The sequence below is a fragment of the Stomoxys calcitrans genome, chromosome 5 (genome assembly GCF_963082655.1).
Source record: "Stomoxys calcitrans chromosome 5, idStoCalc2.1, whole genome shotgun sequence".
Lineage (NCBI taxonomy): Eukaryota > Metazoa > Arthropoda > Insecta > Diptera > Muscidae > Stomoxys > Stomoxys calcitrans.
This window is the reverse complement of record NC_081556.1, coordinates 159,872,644-159,892,235: the sequence shown is the minus strand read 5'-3', so window position 1 is coordinate 159,892,235 and position 19,592 is coordinate 159,872,644. Positions and strand designations below refer to the sequence as shown.

At 35.2% G+C, this 19,592-nt stretch overlaps 1 protein-coding gene across 2 annotated transcripts in view; it reads right to left on the bottom strand.

The window, feature by feature from the left end:
- LOC106081926 (uncharacterized) overlaps positions 1-9,559 on the bottom strand; it is a 39,579-nt gene extending 30,020 nt beyond the window's left edge. For both annotated transcript variants that reach the window (XM_013244198.2, XM_013244199.2), the window contains exon 1: positions 8,659-9,559. In XM_013244198.2, coding sequence (XP_013099652.1) covers positions 8,659-8,881 — 223 coding nt within the window. In that variant the 5' untranslated portion in view covers positions 8,882-9,559. The remainder of the gene's footprint in view (positions 1-8,658) is intronic.
- Between the last annotated feature and the right edge of the window lie 10,033 nt (positions 9,560-19,592).

Genomic DNA, 19,592 nt, shown 5'->3' with positions numbered 1-19,592 from the left:
ATGATAAAGGTTTTCGGACAGGGTGCTAAATATGGGCATCAGAGAAATTTTTTTTTTTTTTTGAAAATAGAGGGTTTTTATTTTTGTTATTTATACTATTCATAATGTAAAATTCATCATAATGAAATAAATACCCCAGCGCCATAATGGCTTTATAGAGGCTAATAGGCAACAATGCATTCCAAATTAGTTTGTTAGCTAATATCAGCTAATAAATACTTTTTTAATTCATTCTTTAAGGTAGACAAAGTAACAAGTTCCTTAAGATAGGTTGACAGCAGGTTTTTTTCCTTTTGATCCCAATAAGCAAAGTCCGAAATATTATGGCTTAAGGTAAGCAGTAACCCCTGCCGACACGATGCACAGTGGGCCGGTTTGAGTTTTTCGTTGTAAAAATCATATCTTTTTAAATTTTATTAAAAAATTTACATTGAAATTTCATTCCTTGTGTTTGCAAAAATGTCGTTAAAAGTTTGTTTGGAAAAAACTTAATAAAATTTTTTTTGATTTAGAAAAAGATTAATTAAAGTTTTAAGCTTCAGAAATATTTCGTTGAAAATTTGTCTTAAAAAATTGCATTGAAATTTTGTTTTTGGAAAAATTTTATTAAAATCTTGTCTCTATGTAGAATTTCGATCAAAATCCGATATATTTTAAGAGTCATAGAGGAAATACCTTTGCAAAATTTTGGGAAGAATTTGCTTGAAATGCACTTGCCAAGGCTCTAGAAATGAAAATCAGGTGACACACACATACATGGGAGCTATATCTGAATCGATTTCTATCAAATTCACTAGTGATCGGAAGAGTCATAAGAGAAACCTTCGTGTCTAATTTCGCGAGGTTCGTTTGACAAATGACGATATTATTGCAGTATTAATCCAAATCGGACGAACATACATATGGGAGCTGTATCTGAATCTGAACTGATTTCTTCCAATTTCAATAGGCTTTGTCTTTAAGCTAAAAAAGATTCCTGTAATAAATTTGTACACAAACTAAAATGGACAGAAAGACAGACGCACAGTCATACAGACGGACATCGCTAAATCGAGTTAGAAAGTGATTTTGAGTCGATTGGTGTTCTTGTTAATGGGTCTATCTCTCTTCCATGTACGAAAGTACAAAAAGTTTGAAAGTCCGTACTTAGAAATGTAGTACGAAACAGTTGTTAATTATTTTTTATAGGGATTGGTATTACAAACTACAATCAATCTGGACCAAATAACCCATTTGCAACGGCCAACGAGCTAAATCTCTAAGAAGTATTTATAAATAATCAAGAAGGAGATCGCATTTGTAACTCAATCATCAGGAAATCATACATCACTATATGGCCAGTTCCGGTTTTCCAACTCTCAAAACACAAAAAATTCCTTTGTCTATATTTTCAAAGACCTTCTCTTTTAAGATATGAAATCACTTGAGATTCCTCATTCTATATAGAGGTTTGATAATAGTATGCATTTAAACAACAAAGTTGCAAGAAATATAGCAAAGACATTCTTTCGTTTTGCGTTTTCGAAAACTAAAACGGGCCTGTATAGTTCCATGAAATTTGTAACTTGCATCCTATACAACACAACAGGATTTACGTTCAAGTCATTTCAGTAGAATGTAGATGGTTTTTTATAAAAATTGGTAAATTTTTTTAAATATCTATAAATCAAATTTTCTTAGTGTTTTCAGTTCGTTTACGTAGTATTTTATGAGAAAAACCCACATTTAAAACCAATTTGAGACATTTTGAAAAACGCTGCCCTTTGGGAGAGATATGGTAACAATAAAAGTAAAAAATCTTCACCAAAATACAGAAGCCAACCCCCGAAATTTTATACAAAATAATTAAATCTTACTTTTAAAAATTAACAATCAAATAAATGTTGTCCTCACCAAAGCAATGGCAAAATTTTCCATAAGAGCCGCATACCCAGGACACAGTTAAAACAATGCTTCCAGTCCAATTTAATTTTTGTTTTAATAATTAATGTAACTGGTTGGGTTACGTAGAAGGCTTTTATTACAAAATAATTGTTTCACCCATTCAAATTACTTTCGCTATCGGAATTGCTCAGCCAAATAGCGAAAGCAATCAACAACCTTATCCAAGTTTGTCGTAAAATTACATTTATGGTGATTCTCCAATACTTCTCAATGACCTCAATTCAATTCATATGTGACATAACATAGTATTAATATGTAATTTTAATAGTAAGCTTGCAAAAGTATTGTTGCAATGAATTTGGGAGGAACATTAATTATAGGCAGTTAGAATTAAATAGGGCGGTTAGATCAACAATTAAGTAATTACAAGCTTTAAAGTTAGAATGCACACCATACGGGCATGTGCTGATAATAAAATACTGTCACAGCCATAATGGAGTTTTTTTTATAGACAAACCATCAACCGCAGTTTAACAGCTGCACCTAGAAAATTCAGACTCTACCGAAATTAACGCCTTTTTACATTTCATTTTTATTTCAGTGCCAAATGGGAGCGAGCGGCCGGGGAGGGGCGTTCAATGCTCCCCATGAAAAGCATAAACCGTGATTGACCATAAATTAACACCATGATTATTAACGTACATGTAAAGTGAGCCACATAGGCTTACGCACATATACTTACATATGTACACATAAACATGTGCCTCAATGATTTCGGGCTCTTTTGGATTAATTCTGTAAAATAGAAAGACAAACACTTTGGAGTTTTAACCCAAAACCAGTGGCAGTCAGTTGTGTTAGGGTATATTCTCGCAAAACTAATTTTCGTTTAAGTACAATGTGGGCTTATAATACCCGTTCACAGTACATTTGCTTCCAACAGATCCGATATTTGCCATACAATGCTGTCTGATATGCAGTCAGCCTATACGGCCATGGCAAGTGCTCCCTACGAATTAGAGATGGGGGTGCATACATTTGTTACCATGGAAATAGAAAAACTCTAACTCAGAACAAGGTCTTGCGCTAGTTTCGATGAATAATCATCGTTCATTCATTCGTTCAGTCAGGCGTTTGTTCGATCAACCAAGCACATATACTGAGGCATGGATCATAATAATGTGCACATAATTCAAATGTATGTTCAGGCATAAGGTTAAACACACTGAGAGAAATTATTGTTTTATTTGAATAAATCATTTGTAAGAGTAGAAACAAACATAACTCTGTAAATTATTTATGATGTTATGACGGGGTATAAATAGGAGCTTTATCATAAAAGAGCTGCTTTTTATAGCATTGGGAGGGGATATCCACCGCATTGAACTTACACTTGAATCGAAAAACGCCCATTGAGATGTGAGAAGTTTGCCAGTTCCTTAATGGAATACTCATGGGCAATTTTGCAAGAACAGGAGCCCGTGTGAACAAATTGATAGTGTCGTTTTTCGCACTTTTAAGAAAAGTTTTTTCGACAACTCCTTCTCTCTGCCTTTAAGTTGCGCCCCAAATGCAACGTTAAAGCCTCGTACTTCTACAATTTGCGGAGCGGTAAACATGACGCTGAAAACATGGATTCGAATCCTGGCGACAACATATAAGATAAGTGATGTCACGTTTGCGGCACAACCCTGGAACCCGCCAAAAATATACGTAACGAAAACCCTTAACATTGAGCTAAAAATTGCATCGGACAGTACTCATTAATATAAGAGAAGTATCGCCGCTGTTCCTCAATGTTCATGAGCAAACTTGCAACTTGTAAGAAGACCATCTCCAAAACAATTCATATTTATGAAATTTTTCAAAGGATTGCAGCTTAAGAGACTTAAAAACGTAAATTAAGATGCTCATGGGCACAAGCGATTGTTTTTACAAAATCATTACCAAATGCGAAGGGTGTTACCAGAAATTTAATTTGGGTCACAAAACTTCAGAAAGCCGTCCATGTCTATTCTCCTTGCATAATGACATCAGTATAAAGTTTTTCTGAAGCATGTAAGGTCTGCTCCTAAATTCACTGATATAAGTCCGATACCCAAACTAGAAGTACTTGGAATCATTCAGCCAATTTTTTTAGCTACATTTGCTAACCAGTGATCCAGTCAGTTTAACATGCCAAACATTCCTCCCATTTTACTAACGATTCTTAAGATTTCACTTAACAATTTGTTAGTTGTTTTTGTACATAAAATTGACTCATCCCACCAACACTCCAGTTATAACGAATAACATTCCCAAACTTGTCGGTATTTAGCAAACAACTATACCTGGAGTTGCTTAAAATAAATAAAGCTTGGGTTAAACATTTGCCAGCTTGTCCTATACGCCGTAGATCTTGGATAATGACATGCTTTCCAAAAATTTAAAGAAAACATAGTTGCAGACTGACTTTTCGAGAGACTTCAATGCATAACCCATTCTCAACTAAAGGCTCTCTCTGGCGCCAACTTTTAATGCACGATTGCCACTCAAAACGGAAAAGTAAAAGAAAATTTATTTAATGGCAAATGATGAGGTAATGGTATTGTTTTCGAACTGTTTAATCTTTTTCTTTTTTGTTTTCTTTTTAGAAAATATTTTGGAAAAAAAGAAGAAGCGTTACATTAGGAAGAGCCACCCGTCAAAAAGTGGTCTACAGAAAAATGGTGGAACGAAACGAAGTGTTACCGCTCTACTGAACACAAAAATTGTGAAATAGAAATGAGCTGGTATGAACACTCTGGTATTTGCTGCGATGCGTTGCATAGTTATACGCCACAGTTCTACAGTAGTGGGCAGAATTGAAAGCAACAGTGGGAAAAACTTGAAGTAAATAAATAAAAAATTGGTAAAATTTTGTCTTTGAAAAAATCTAGTTCTAGGTAGGAACGAGGTTTCTTAAAGTTTAAAAATTCAAAAACGAATATTCTAAAAAGGAGTGGGATTTCTGGAAAGAAAATTTTGTTGCATTTGCGATTTTATGTCAACGTCATTAAAATCCACATTTATTCTCTAAATGATTCTAAAATACTAAAAAATATATTTTTTTCTTGTAAAATCATATTGGATTAGAAAATAAAACGAAATATTTCTCTTACTTTTTTCGATTTTTTTTTAATTAAAAATATGTGGTATATTCGGCCGGGCTGAATCTTATATATACTTCATCATGGATCACGTTTTTCAAGTTCTTTAATCGGAATCGCTTTGAACGCAAACTAATGATAATCAAAAAGAACTGCTATGCCATTGGGGCTATATCTGGTTATGAACTGATTCGGATCATACTTGGTTTGGATATTGAAAGTCATTGTGCAAAATTTCAGCCAAATCGGATAACAATTGCTTCCTAAAGAGGCTCCCGGTTTATATGGGAGCTATTTCAAGTTAGGAACCGATTCAGACCATATTTTGTACGTATGGTGAAAGTCATAGGAAAAGTCGTTGTGTAAAATTAGTTAAGAATTGCGATCTCAAGATGCTCGTGAAGTAGGTATAATCGGAAAATCGGCTTATATCGGATTTATATCAAAACAGTGACTGTTATGACCCATTTTTAATCCCAACCAACCTACTCCTTCGAGGATTGGCGTGCTTTCGACAGACGAACAGATAGGCAGAGAGACGGTCATTGCTAGATCAACTTAAAATGCCATGGCGACCAAGAATATATATACTTTGTAGGGTCTAGACCGATTTTTCGATGTGTTACAAACAGAATGGCGTACAAGGGTCAGGCATTAATGGGTTAAATCTTATTTCGACCATAACAAATTCTTAAAATAAAAAAGGTTGTTAGGTTTATCTGGCAAAACATTTGCGTGCCAAACACGTTGGAGCTTTCGCGCCTTCCCAAGACCAATCAGGCAGTTGGTTTAAATCACAGCTGTACCAATATGTGTTTGATGGAAATGCAAAGCATCCAGATTCCTTACCCAATTTAGACCACTACCCCTTTTTGTAACGCAAAAGCTTTAAAACTTTACATGTAAGAAGTTATGATTCCCGTGTTAAAATAAAAAAAAAAAATATTTTAACATGTTTTTGTTGACAATAAAACGTACCAAAAATACATATAATAAAAATACCAAAATTTTAGACAGTTATGCTGGTTAAGTTCCAAATGGGGAAAATCCGACCATTAGGTTTTGGGCCCATAAGATGTATTGTTTACCCGATTGCGACAGAATTTAGTACAGACTATTATTGTTGTCCCTGTAAAACACGGCAAAGATTGGACCATGTTTGGATATAGCTGCCATGTACAGAAGTTCGATTCCCCAAAGTCTCTGAAATTTGGAAAAATGAGTTGTAGTTTTCTTTCTCAAAATCCGGTATCTGTATTTAAGATATTGAACCCATAAAAGGCTCATATTTTGGCACTTTCGTTGTAATTTCGAACAGTTAATTGTTGGAGGTCACCGCGGAACAGAGATTATAATGTCCACCTATGACACCTGTGTTAAAATCCCGGCATGAATATCACAAAAATTTCCAGAGATGATTATCCCCTTACTAATGCTGGCAACATTTGTAACGTATCCTGCCATGCTAAAACTTATCTACCAAGAGGTGTCGCTGTGTAGCACGCCGATCGGAAAATTCATAAGAAAAGTATGCCCCTTATCATTGAGCTAAAACTTTAATTAGACTGCACTCATTGATATGAGAGAAATTGCCCCTGTTCCTTAAAGGAATGTTTATGGCAAATTAAGTGAGAGTTGTATCATACTTCTCGAATTGCCAAATATGTTCCCAACCGATTGAAGGTCATAGGCCCAAAACATACTGAATTTTAACCCATTCCGTATAATCTGTTGTATTTTGCCGCTTGAAATTCGTGTTCAATATGGTCTTCATCAGAACATGATAAATATATGTCATATAGATCGATTTCCCGATCTAAGGGTTATGGGTTCATATGGGACTAATAAATATGTGCTTGTATCAACGATATTTGGGATAGTCAATTGTATCTTACCCTCCTATGAATTTCCGGTTTGGTCTAAATTGAATTATATTTGGATATAACTGTATATTTTGATATTTAAATGTAGGGTCAAGTATCTGCGGAGTCGCCCTACGTCATGTAGCTGGGAGTCTGCCCAACCCCCATATGTAGAATTATCAGGAAATTTTTGTTGCGCATATTGTAAAAGTGGCGCAGTCCGCTCTGGGCTGCAAAGAACAAAATGTCGACCACATTCTCTACGAATGGCAAATATCAACGAATTTTTTGCGAGTGTCAAAATTTTAGGAAATTTTTTCGAAAACAAATTTGTCGAAATGTTTTTCGAAAAATTTAGACAATATTTTTGGACAAAATTCTCTCAAAATTCGACGAAGATTGCTATGAAAACAATTTTGAGTATCAAATTTCGAATGAAAACGATGATGCATTTTTAAAAAAATTGTTTGCTTTTCTTTTTTTAATAAGAAAATAAAAAACCGTTGCGTCTACAGATAGCCACTATCCAAATAAAGTTACAATACGATTATGAAGCTGAAAGAGGCCAACAAAATGTAAAAGCCGTAAAATATTCTAAAAAATTTTATTTCGATTCAATTTTATTGGAAGATGAAATAACGTCGAAATTTTAATAAAATCACATTATGACGAAATTTTATCCTTTAATTGGGTTAAAAAAAAAAACAAAAAGTAGTATGAAACACATAAAACCCAACCGGAGAAATTTTAATAAATAAAATCTTTTTGTCGAAACAAATCGTAGCTGTAGAGCGTAAGCCTACAACAATTATCACAAATTGTTTATTCAAAAATTTTACTTTAAATGAGTTCTTTTCTAAACAACAGTAAACAATTCACGGTTCATTTCTGTTTTAACTTTAAGTGCTTGATATGCTAAAATAGGGTTAAAATCTCGTTGTTATTGATTATTGTGTTTCCTCAACAACCGGTTGAATTTACATTAATCTCAAAAGAAGTAAACAAAAAAAATGTACGTGATACCTGACATGTACCAGTATGTATGTATTTTAAAATGGTTTTCAAATTTCATGGTCAAATTTCTATACCCGTACATTTGGGGCATGGTTCGCAGTTAGAAAGTCTGTTCAATTTTGCGCGATTAATTCGCACATGGCATCGAATACAGATTATCTAAAAATAGCCACTTTTGATCATTTCATTGATTGATTCATCAATTATCACTTGACGAATCGGTGGTAGCTGTCATGGTCGACAGTTTCTTTATGCATCGTTACTGTTTGATATGTTATGTGATGTGCGAAGTCAAACCGGCGAGACTTTGGCTTTGCACACCAAGTAACGGATCTGCTTTGGATCCCTTCAAACCCACCCCTTGCATCAATCTTTCAACTGCAGCATCTTCTGCACTGCGAGGAATCTTAGATTATGCATCTGTCTATCGATCGATATATACTCATGATAACCGATACTCGAAAACAAAACAACATTTAATCGTAGCAGCAGCTAACGGTCAATTACGGTCACTGGGAGAAACCTGTTTGCACATTCGCTGCTATGCTTATTACTTTTTATTGTAATTAAATGTTTTATGGCCGATTGGCAATTGAGTCTCGTCACAACACCGGATCAATGGCGAATGCCACCTCGCGATGACAATTCAGGGATTGGCCGACACTGACGTCGATTGCCAGAAGAGCTTTGCCATATTGGCAAGGAACTGAAAGTTGAAATGGCAAACCTGTGTTCAAAGATTAGACAGATCTTGTGCTCGGTCAACCTACTTGTGTAGACCGCAGCACCCGGTATCGATGTTACACAGCCGAACAGACACCAAATACCGATTATTAGGCTTAATGTAAACGTGGTCGGGGTGTTGTAGGCGTTGTGGTGTCTATATTTGGCATGTTTGTGGTTTTTCGTGAGATTTTTGGTATTGTTTTCGTTGCTGTTGCTGCTGCTGCCATCGCTGCACATACAGTTATCGCCGCCGTCATTTGCAACCATTTTGAAATTTCTTCTTTCTTGCCTTGTTGCAGCAAAGTCAACAATTGCAATTTGTTGTCGTTTAAGCTTCGCCTTCCAAAAATTCCTCTCAATTTTTATAAAAAGCGTTTGTCAGTAATACTTGCAGCAATTTAAAAACATTGTTTTTTCTTTTTTAAATTTTAGCATTAAGCTTTTAAACCACTCGCACAAAAAATTAACACTTAAATGGATCGCCCCTGGAATAAAAGTAGGCGGAGGCTGGGGACGAGGTCTACACACGATACTCGACGACACGATGTTAATACAGTGACGAAACGCAACTCTCGCTGGCTTTCAAGAAGTTCTGTTAAAAGATTTCAACGCGTTTCAAATTTATGCACATTCTCATCACGTTGGCCGTCTTGAAACACGAATGGCTTTTTTTTGTTTTTTCCTTTCTGGATCTCGCCTTTACGTTTGCACACAGCACTCAATAATTAACAATAAGAATATTAAACAAATAAAATGCTCATTTCGGGTTTTGTGCGTCTTGTTAATTCGTTGCTCGTTTTTGTTTTATTGCACTGAAACAAATCTCGCTCTTTTTTCCTCTCTCCCTCTCTTCTCTTCTCTCTCTCTCGCAAAACACAACACAATACGCGCACACAATCCGTTTGCGTTCGAGTCTCACAGAAAACTGATCTTAAAGTTTGGTTAACAAAGCAAGCACAGCAACATATGGCCAAACTGCTGGGGCTGGCTTAACGCAAATGACAGACATACATTCATACGGCGAGATGGCGCTGTGTTGATTATGGTGGTCTTATGGCTCTGGCAACTGTAGTGATCTCAACTTGTCTCGGAAAGCTGATCTGCTTGTGGTTGTTGTTGCCGTTATTCTGTACTGAGCCGAGTGCCAGGCCACCTCAAAACATGCACTTATGAATATGAATCTCCACATGTTCAATCTCTTTTTAACTGCAGTTTCTTAGGAGAATGTGATCTCTTTAAGTCTATGATAGAAAAGAGAAACTCCATTGAACGCCAGCATTAATTTTCAGGTTCTTATGTTGTCAGATTTTGAGCTGCATTTTATCTCGTCGTTTTCCATTTACATCCTTTCAATTCAAGTGCTTGCGAGAGGTTAGAGTCAAAGCAACCATGATTCATTACAAAACAAAAACATGCTCTGGGTGACATTTGAACAACTTAACCCAGTTTTCGTTCCAGACACATGCATTTGTTTTGTTTACAGCAAAATTTGGCAACGTTGCCTATTTAAAATCCAAAAGGCTTTTGAAGTTTCGTTTGGAGGATCAAATGGGAATCTTACAATCAGCTAAAGGGTGATTTTTTTGAGGTTAGGATTTTCATGCATTAGTATTTGGCAGATCACGTGGGATTTCAGACATGGTGTCAAAGAGAAAGATGCTCAGTATGCTTTGACATTTCATCATGAATAGACTTACTAACGAGCAACGCTTGCAAATCATTGAATTTTATTACCAAAATCAGTGTTCGGTTCGAAATGTGTTCATTCACCGTAACGTTGCGTCCAACAGCATATTTGAAAAAATACGGTCCAATGATTCCACCAGCGTACAAACCACACCAAACAGTGCATTTTTCGGGATGCATGGGCAGTTCTTGAACGGCTTCTGGTTGCTCTTCGCTCCAAATGCGGCAATTTTGCTTATTTACGTAGCCATTCAACCAGAAATGAGCCTCATCGCTGAACAAAATTTGTCAAAATTTGAACACATTTCGAACCGAACACTGATTTTGGTAATAAAATTCAATGATTTGCAAGCGTTGCTCGTTAGTAAGTCTATTCATGATGAAATGTCAAAGCATACTGAGCATCTTTCTCTTTGACACCATGTCTGAAATCCCACGTGATCTGTCAAATACTAATGCATGAAAATCCTAACCTCAAAAAAATCACCCTTTATAAGGCCTAAGTCAAATCAATGCAGAAACATTTAACCGTATTAACTATAATTTTGAGCGATTTATCATGCACACTAGAGTGGCTGAAGGTTCGAAAATACTCACAAAGCTGTTGACGAAATTAAATTTACCACACATTCTAAACAAATTGTCTCAACTAATGGTGGGTCTATATTACAAATCGAGCGTCTGGTTGTGAAACCCCTTAATATGGAGGGGAAATACTAATTTCGTTTGTAACACCTCGAAATATGCGTCTAAGACCCCATACAGTATATATATTCTTGGTCTAAATCGGTTGATAACCTGATATAGCTGCCATATAAACCGATCTCCCAATTTGACTCGATTTGTCTCAAATTTTGGAGGTCGTGTTTTTTTTTGGCAGTAAAGGTTGCAATTTTCGTCCGATCCTTTTCAAATTTGGCACATACATTTTTTTTGGCGTAGAGACGAAGTCAATTAAAAAAAAAAATTGTTCAGATTTTCGTCTTATTTGAAGTAAACAAACGATAAAATGGTATTTATTTAAACAATTATAACAAAATATGGCCCAAAAGATTCCCTTATGGCTTTTGACATTTCAGGGAATTTCAAATAAATCGATTCAGATTTAGATATAGATCCCATATAGATATATGTATCGCCCGATTTCGACTTTTAGAGCTTTGGTAAGCGCATTTATCAACCGATCTTCTTAAAAGTTTGCAAAACGCTTTCCTCTGCGACTAGCACAACATGCCCGTGTTAAGGTTAAAATCGGTTCATATTTGGATATTGCTCCCATATATATGTTCTTCCGTTGCAGTAATAATGCAATGAAATGGTAATTTATTAATTGATCCTTACAAAATTCTGCTCTAAGTTTTCTCTTATAACTCCTTTGATCACTGGTGAATTTCGTAGGAATCTCTTTTAAGATCATTGCAAAGACTTAGCCTGCATGCCCAATGTGGTGTAGTGTATCAAAACGTCGGCTCCGCCCGTTTTTAGCACGTCCTAACTTTCTTTACTATAGTATAATCCATGTCGATAATCTTAAATATTCAAATTTTCAACCGTTATTAATTTTCAATAAATTGTAAAACAAGAAGGCGTTAAGTTTGGCCGGGCCGAACTTTGGATACCCACTACCTTGGGTATATGTATTTGTAAACCACCTTTCGTCAAAATCCGGTGAAAAATGCTTACCTTATGCACCATAGCAGGTGCATAATGTGTTCCGATTTGGATGAAATACTAATAAGTACAAGTCATTGTTCAATTGTGTATAACAAAATATTGGTCTTTTTAGTAGATATATCTAAAAATAAAGCGATCTGAACCGTATACGACGCAGATGTCGAAAATCCTAACATAATTCACTGTGTCAAATTTCAATGAAATCGGATTATAAATGGAGCCAAAACTTTTAATCGAGATATCGGCCTATATAGCAGCAATATCCAAATCTGGACCGATTTGGGCCAAGTTGCAAAAAAATTTCGAAGAGCCTTACACAATTAACCGTCCCAAATTTTAGTGAGATTGGGCAATAAATGCGCCTTTTATGGGCCCAAAACCTTAAATCGAGTGATCGGTCTATATGGCAGCTATATCAAAATCTGTACCGATTTGGGCCAAATTGAAGAAGGATGTCGAAGTGCCTAACACAATTTACTGTCCCAAATTTCGGTGACATCGGACAATCAATGCGCCTTTTATGGGCACAAAACCTAAAATCGAGAGATCGGTCTATATGGCAGCTATATTCAAATCTGGACCGTTTTGGGCCAAATTGCAGAAAGATGTCGAGGATCCTTAAACAACTCACTGTCCGAAATTTCAACAAAATCGGATAATAAATGTGGCTTTTATGGGCCTAAGACCCTAAATCGGAGAATCGGTCTATATGGCAGCTATATCCAAATCTGGACCCATCTGGGCCAAATTGACGAAGGATGTCAAAGGGCCTAACACAACTCACTGTCCCAAATTTCAGCAAAATCGAATAATAAATGTGGCTTTTATGGGCCTAAGACCCTAAATCGGCGGATCGGTCTATATGGGGGCTATATCAAGATAAAGTCCGATATAGCTCATCTTCGAACTTAACCTGCTTATGGACAGAAAAGGAATCTGTGCAAAGTTTCAGCTCAATATCTCTAGTTTTAAAGACTGTGGCGTGATTTCAACAGACAGATGCACGGACATGGCTAGATCGTCTTAGATTTTTACGCTGATCAAGAATATATATACTTTGTAGGGTCGGAAATGGATATTTCGATGTGTTGCAAATGGAATGAAAAAATTAATATAACCCCATCCTTCGGTGGTGGGTATAAAAATTTATAGAAATTTAGGAGTGAAGTTATACCAAACATTTTTATCTTTACAATAAAAGCTCTAATTTGTTCTGATAACAAGTGTCGGTTATAGGAGGGGAAAATCACCGCTGAAATTTTTTTCTAAAGGTCTCGCCAGCATTCGTTCAGCGTCATAGGCGGAAAGCTTACCTCTGCACTACGGTGGTCTCCAATATTCTTCGGTCTGATAAGAAAAATTATTTTTAATAGCCCAAATAGAGGACTATATCATGAAATGAGAGCGGCTAAAGCCCGAGTATTTCTTATACCTCGTCAAACATGTCGGTGGAAATATCGGAGTTTGGCAATGTTTCTATACCATGGAGTTTTGGGGAGAAATTTGGACATGGCATAGTACCTCACAATCTAAAACTGGACTTTTTTTGGCAAAAGTTTTTTTTTGTGTAATATAAGCTAATATTTGACATTTTCATAAAGGTAATTGTTTTTGCATTTTAGGTATACGCAATAAATAATTTATATAAACCATCGATTTCTGTTTACGCGCTTTAGCATCCTTTGCATAATAACATAATTTTAATGAAATTTTCTCTAAACAAAAATGTCAATAAACTTTCTCTATAAACAAAAATTAAATAAATCTTATATCAAGTCAAAATGTAAAAGGAATTTTCCCTAAACACAAAATATAAATAAAAATTGTCGAATAAAAACAAAAGTCTATAGAAATTTAGCAAAAAGGCAAAATTTCAATGAAATTTTTTCAAAGACAAATTTTGGCAAAAAAATTTATTTTTGTTAAAATTGTAACATCTGGCAGCCTGTGGATGCCGCGACTCGAAATGTAAGTCGCATCACGCAGCCGATTCGAACAATATCGAAACCCAAATTATTCTTCAAAAATTTTTAGCTTGTCCAAGCTCTAGATCCTCAACCTAGAACATTTCGATACTGTATAGTTATCTTTTTTTTCTACGCATTTGTTTTTGGAAGTTTGCTTCTATTGTTGCAATCAACCAGCTTTTCATAACCTCAACTTTGTCTCTTTGTTGGTATGTTTCAAGATATATTCATTTAAAGGTAGTTGCAGTTGGCTAACAACAAAATATTGAATGCACTATCTGTCAAAATCAGTGATTAGTGCAACTCTGATTTTGTGTATGTTACTAGTTCGCGCCATTTTTTGTTGTTTGTGTGTGCTATGATTCTTAACTATAATACACACACACACCCAAAACTCGTTGGCAGATAGTGCACTTCGCGAGAAAAAATTGTACTCAGCTGATTACGGTACACTACCTGATAGTTATGTCATGGTTTGGTTTCCACATCTAATGAAAGCGTTCTCAAAAACTGTTTTATAATACTTCTAATAACTAATATCACCGTTCTCTTGTATGCAATAAGAAACAAAGAGTAATCTTAAATATCGACCTACAATCATATAATAGAGAAGAAGAATAATTGCATATAACATATTAAGGTGTTTAGTAATGACATGCCACTTTTCTATCCATATGTAATTCATCATGTATTTCAAAATTGCCAATTTACATACGATTCATCACTTTTCCTATCACACTTGCAAGTGCTATTAACGTATGACATAACCAGAAAATTTAATCAAAAGCTGTTTTTTCACAAACTGAAGAAGAAAAGCACGATATCGTCGAAACTATAACATGGGCTATTTTGAGATATGATTGTCATATGTTATTTTCATTGGTATCACACCATGTGTTCAACTTTAACAAATGCAAACTTTGACATTTCGTAAGATAAAAACATGTAGTGTGATGTTGGGCGAAACTTTGCTACGTAGTGTAAACATTTGGTGAAATCTTCTTGAATTAACGCCTGCACAACAGGTAAAGCCAACGATTTAACCTTAAGCCTTATTAAGTACTTCAGCCTCAGAACACTGCACTGCCCGGCCTTAACAGTTCATTGTAAATTCATATAAAATGCTCTTCATTATTTATTGCATTTTGTGGTCCAGCTGAACGCAGTGCCGGTTTTTCTTGGTGCCGTTTTGTGACAAACAACACGAAGTTGGCGGTAGTTGCAGTTTAGGCTATATTTGCAACACTTTAGTAGACTTTGTCTTGTTTGGCTTTATTTTATACGCAAAATGTAAACGTGATCGAGTCTAAAAATAGTCTCCCGTTTAGTAATGCGGTTGCTACAAAACTAGTCACATTCACATAAAACCAGGCATAAACAATCACACGCACGCTCTCATAGCTTACGAGGGAAGTGTGAAAAGTTCATCGTTATACTCCTCTGATAGATTTTGTGACATACACTGTACGATGATAAAAAGTGTGTTTTTTATACCCTTCACCATAGGATGGGGAAATACTTATTTCGTCATTCCGTTTGTAACACCTCGACATATTCTTCTAAGACAATAAAAAGTATATATATTCTTGATCGTCATGACCGTACGTCTGTGGAAAGCACGTTGTATAAAGCTATTTCATATAAATGTGGGTCGGTTAGCATTATTAATGGAACAACATTTCAAACATATCAGATAAGAATTGCGCCCTCTTGAAGCCCAAGAAGTCTAACCGGGATATCGGTTTATGTGGGATCTTTGACCGAATCAAATCATACTCAGCACATCTGTTGGATCTGATATGTTTGAAATTTTGCACTATGATTTTTCCTCCAAAGGTTGAGGACATATACAAAATTCTTTTCCTAGCATATTGTTATGACCTCCCATTGTCCTTTTTTCTGCCTATGAATAGAAACCGCCCAAAGAACTTAGCAAATGCGATCTAAGGGGAAGGGTGGGTAAGATTCGGCCCAACCAATCTTAACATTCTTTTACATGTTTATAAATTCAAAAGCCAAAGTACAAGCCTCCTTTTGCCCCTTTTAGAAAAAAGGCGAAAATTGCATGCATCTAAGTTTCCTACAATCAACGTTCCTGATAAAGATAAGCTCAATAATAGGGGTCTGCAAACGGCATGGAATCCAGTCAGCTTTAAAGTAAAGTAAGTAAATGGCCATTGTAAATAACTTCGACTCTATCACTCTTCAGAGTGCACAAAATTATCTAACAATAATGGAGTATAAAGCAATTCTCATTTATAAAAATATTATAAATGGTGGGAGTTTAGAAATTGATTTTACTGAATTATTTTAAGTAAACACTTGTTGGCGTTCTGTTTTGTTATGTGCGCAGTTGCAATATTTAACTTTTATGACCAATTTTTTAAAAATATTTTTTTTATAGAAAATTTCGTTGGCGTTTCGTTTTTTTAGGTATAAAACCCATTAAACCAATGTAGCAAGCTTGCTAGAGAATGCCATAGGCTACACTAAATCAATTCTTCTGATGTACGAAATTATATCTGTTTGTTTTCTGTCAGCAAAATGAGTTTTTACTTATGCATTTTTTTTCTCTCATTTCAACGGGCAAAACACATGCCTCCTAATATATGCACGCTTGAAAATACATTCACAATAATACATACAGTGCTTATAAATGCATTCACAATCAGCCATACAGAGGTCACACGATATAAATACGCTGTTTGTTTATTGGTGGAAAGCCTTGCTAGTGTTATGTTTTGTGGTGAATTGGTACAGATGGTGACTTTTCAAAGCTTTCTTTTTCGTGCGAATATTTAGCTTGGACACAAACCAAAATGCTGGTACAAACGAGTCTCACCTTATTCTGTGTATAGTAGGGTGTACATTTTGTTTTTTTTATTATTTTCGATTAGTCGTTTATTTGAAATTCAGGTTCAATGATTAATTGAACAATACCGAAAGGAATTGACGATGAATCGATTTAATTTAATTTTTTTAGATTTTATCTCTCAAACATTTTTCATCGGCAAATCGACCCGGTTTATTTTTCTCATCCAAATCGAATGAAATTTTCCCCAAGTAGGGCTCAAATGATGGAAAAAATACGGACACATTACGGTATTTATTAATCGATTAACCGTTCTGAATTATTCGATTATTTGTTTATTTGAAAATCTTTCATTTTCAATTGTTGGACTGTTTCAAAGGTCAGGAGTAATCGAGTGTATACCCTGGTGCATAGGGGAGGCCACCGTAGCGAAGAGGATAGCATGTCCGCCTATGACGCTGAAAGCCTGGGTTCGAATCCTGTCGAGAAAATCAGAAAAAATGTTCCCCTTACTAATGCTGGCAACATTATTTGAGGTACTATGCCATGTAAAACTTCTATCCAAAGAGGTGTCGCACTGCGGCACGCCGTTTGGACTCGGCTATGAAAAGGAGGCTTCTTATCATTAAGATTGCACTCACTGATATGTGAGAAGTTTGCCCCTCTTCCTTAGTGGAATGTTCGTGGGAAAAATTTGCATTTAACCTAGTTTATGTTGAACAATGTTGATGTTTGTTAACACTTATATATCGCCAGTTGCGCTCGGAATTTAAACCCATAATCTTGTGGAATTAAAATTTTTAAACCTTAAAATATTAAATTCGAAAGCTAAAACGAATTCATACTTTCTTGTTAAAATTTATTGGACTTTGAATTAGTTTGACATCTAATGATAACTGAAGGAAACACAGAATTAATACACAGAAAAAAATAAAATAATTGGGCCAATTAACTTTTTAATTGAAACTGCCTCAAGCACGAAAACGATTATATCAATCGGTTTTTTAAAACAGTGATTGAAACAAATTTCAATTAAAAACTTACATATTCAATTAAAAAAAATTTTATAATTTTTAAAATTTCTTATTAATTTTTTAACTGATCGAATCAATTCAATTAAAAAACAAAAAAAAAGTTAAAAAGGCGTAAAGTTTGGCCGGGCCTAACTTTGGATACCCACCACCTCAGGTATATATGTAAACCATCTTTCATCAAAATCAGGTGAAAATTGCATACCTTATGTCATAGCAGTTATACTGAAATATGTTCCGATTTGGACCAAATACTAATAAGTACAGTAGCTATGTCTAAAAATAAACCGATCGGAACCATATACGACACGGATGTCGAAAAGCCTAACATTAGTCACTGTGTCAAATTTTAGTGAAATTAAATTATAAATGCGCCTTTTATGGGACAAAGACTTTAAATTGAGATATCGGTCTACATGGCAGCTACATCCAAATCTGGATCGATTTGGGCCAAGTTGCAGAAAATGTGGAAGGGCCAACACAAAACACTGTCCCAAATTTCGGCGACATCGGACAATAAACGCGCCTTTTATGGCCCCAAAACCTAAAATCGAGAGATCGCTCTATATGGCAGCTATATTCAAATCTGGACCGATCTGGGCCAAAATGAAGAAGGACGTCGAAGAGCATAACTAAATACACTGTCTCAAATTTCAGCGACATCGGACAATAAATGCGCCGATCTGAACCGATCTGGGCCAAATTAAAGAAAGATGTCGTAGGGTCCAACACAACTCACTGTCCCGAATTTCAGCAAAATCGGATAATAAATGTGACTTTTATGTGCCTTAGACCCTAAATCGGATGATCGGTCTATATGGCAGCTATATCAAGATATAGTCCAATATAGCCCATCTTCGGACTTAACCTGCTTATGGACAGAAAAAGAATCTGAGCAAAGTTTCAGCTTAATATCTCTATTTTTAAAGACTGTAGCGTGACTTCAACAGACAGACGGACGAACATTTCTAGATCGTCTTAGATTTTTACGTTGATCAAGAATATATATACTTTATAAGGTCGGAAATGGATATTTCGATGTATTGCGAACGGAATAACAAAGTGAATATACCCTTATCCTTCGGTTGTGGGTATAAAAATGAAATTTATGAAATTTTTAATTGGATCAATCAACAAATTAATTGAAAACGTTGAAAATATGCAAACGTTAAAATCAAATTTTTGCAAAAAGGTCGCTGTACCGGGCGCCCTCGGTTTCGATGCATCTTGGTATTTATACCTTAAGCTCCTGGGACACTGATATGTCCTGGAATACAAAACACGGCGGGTTTTTCAAAAACATTTGCGGATGTCAGGGGTGTGTTTATATAGATATGCCGAAATGTCGGACTTATGAAGGACAATTTTGACCCCACACTTTTTCCTGTTGAATAGAATTTTTTTCCTTCTGTTTACTAGTTTATATTTATTTAAAAAAGCTATTGGTTTTATGGCAATTTTAGGCGCAATTTTTTCTTCTTTCTTTTGAAAGTAAAAAAAAAAAGATATTTGAAGCTATTTAGTCTGCTTTTATTTAAAATTGCTAAAAGTTTTCCACGTTGTAGAAAATTAGACAAAAAATAAGTTACATAATCTTAAAGTTAAATGAGATGTATTTTAAAGATTTTGAAGTATTTGTAAACTTTGTACACAACTTTCAACTGTTTGCCATCTGAAAACAATAGGAAATTTTTGCTGTTTTAGCAATAAAATATAGGCGGTTGAAAATTTTGCACATAATCTGGTTAACACCTCCACTATTGGCTTTTAAAGTTTCTTAAATATATTCATTTATCTATTCTGAAATT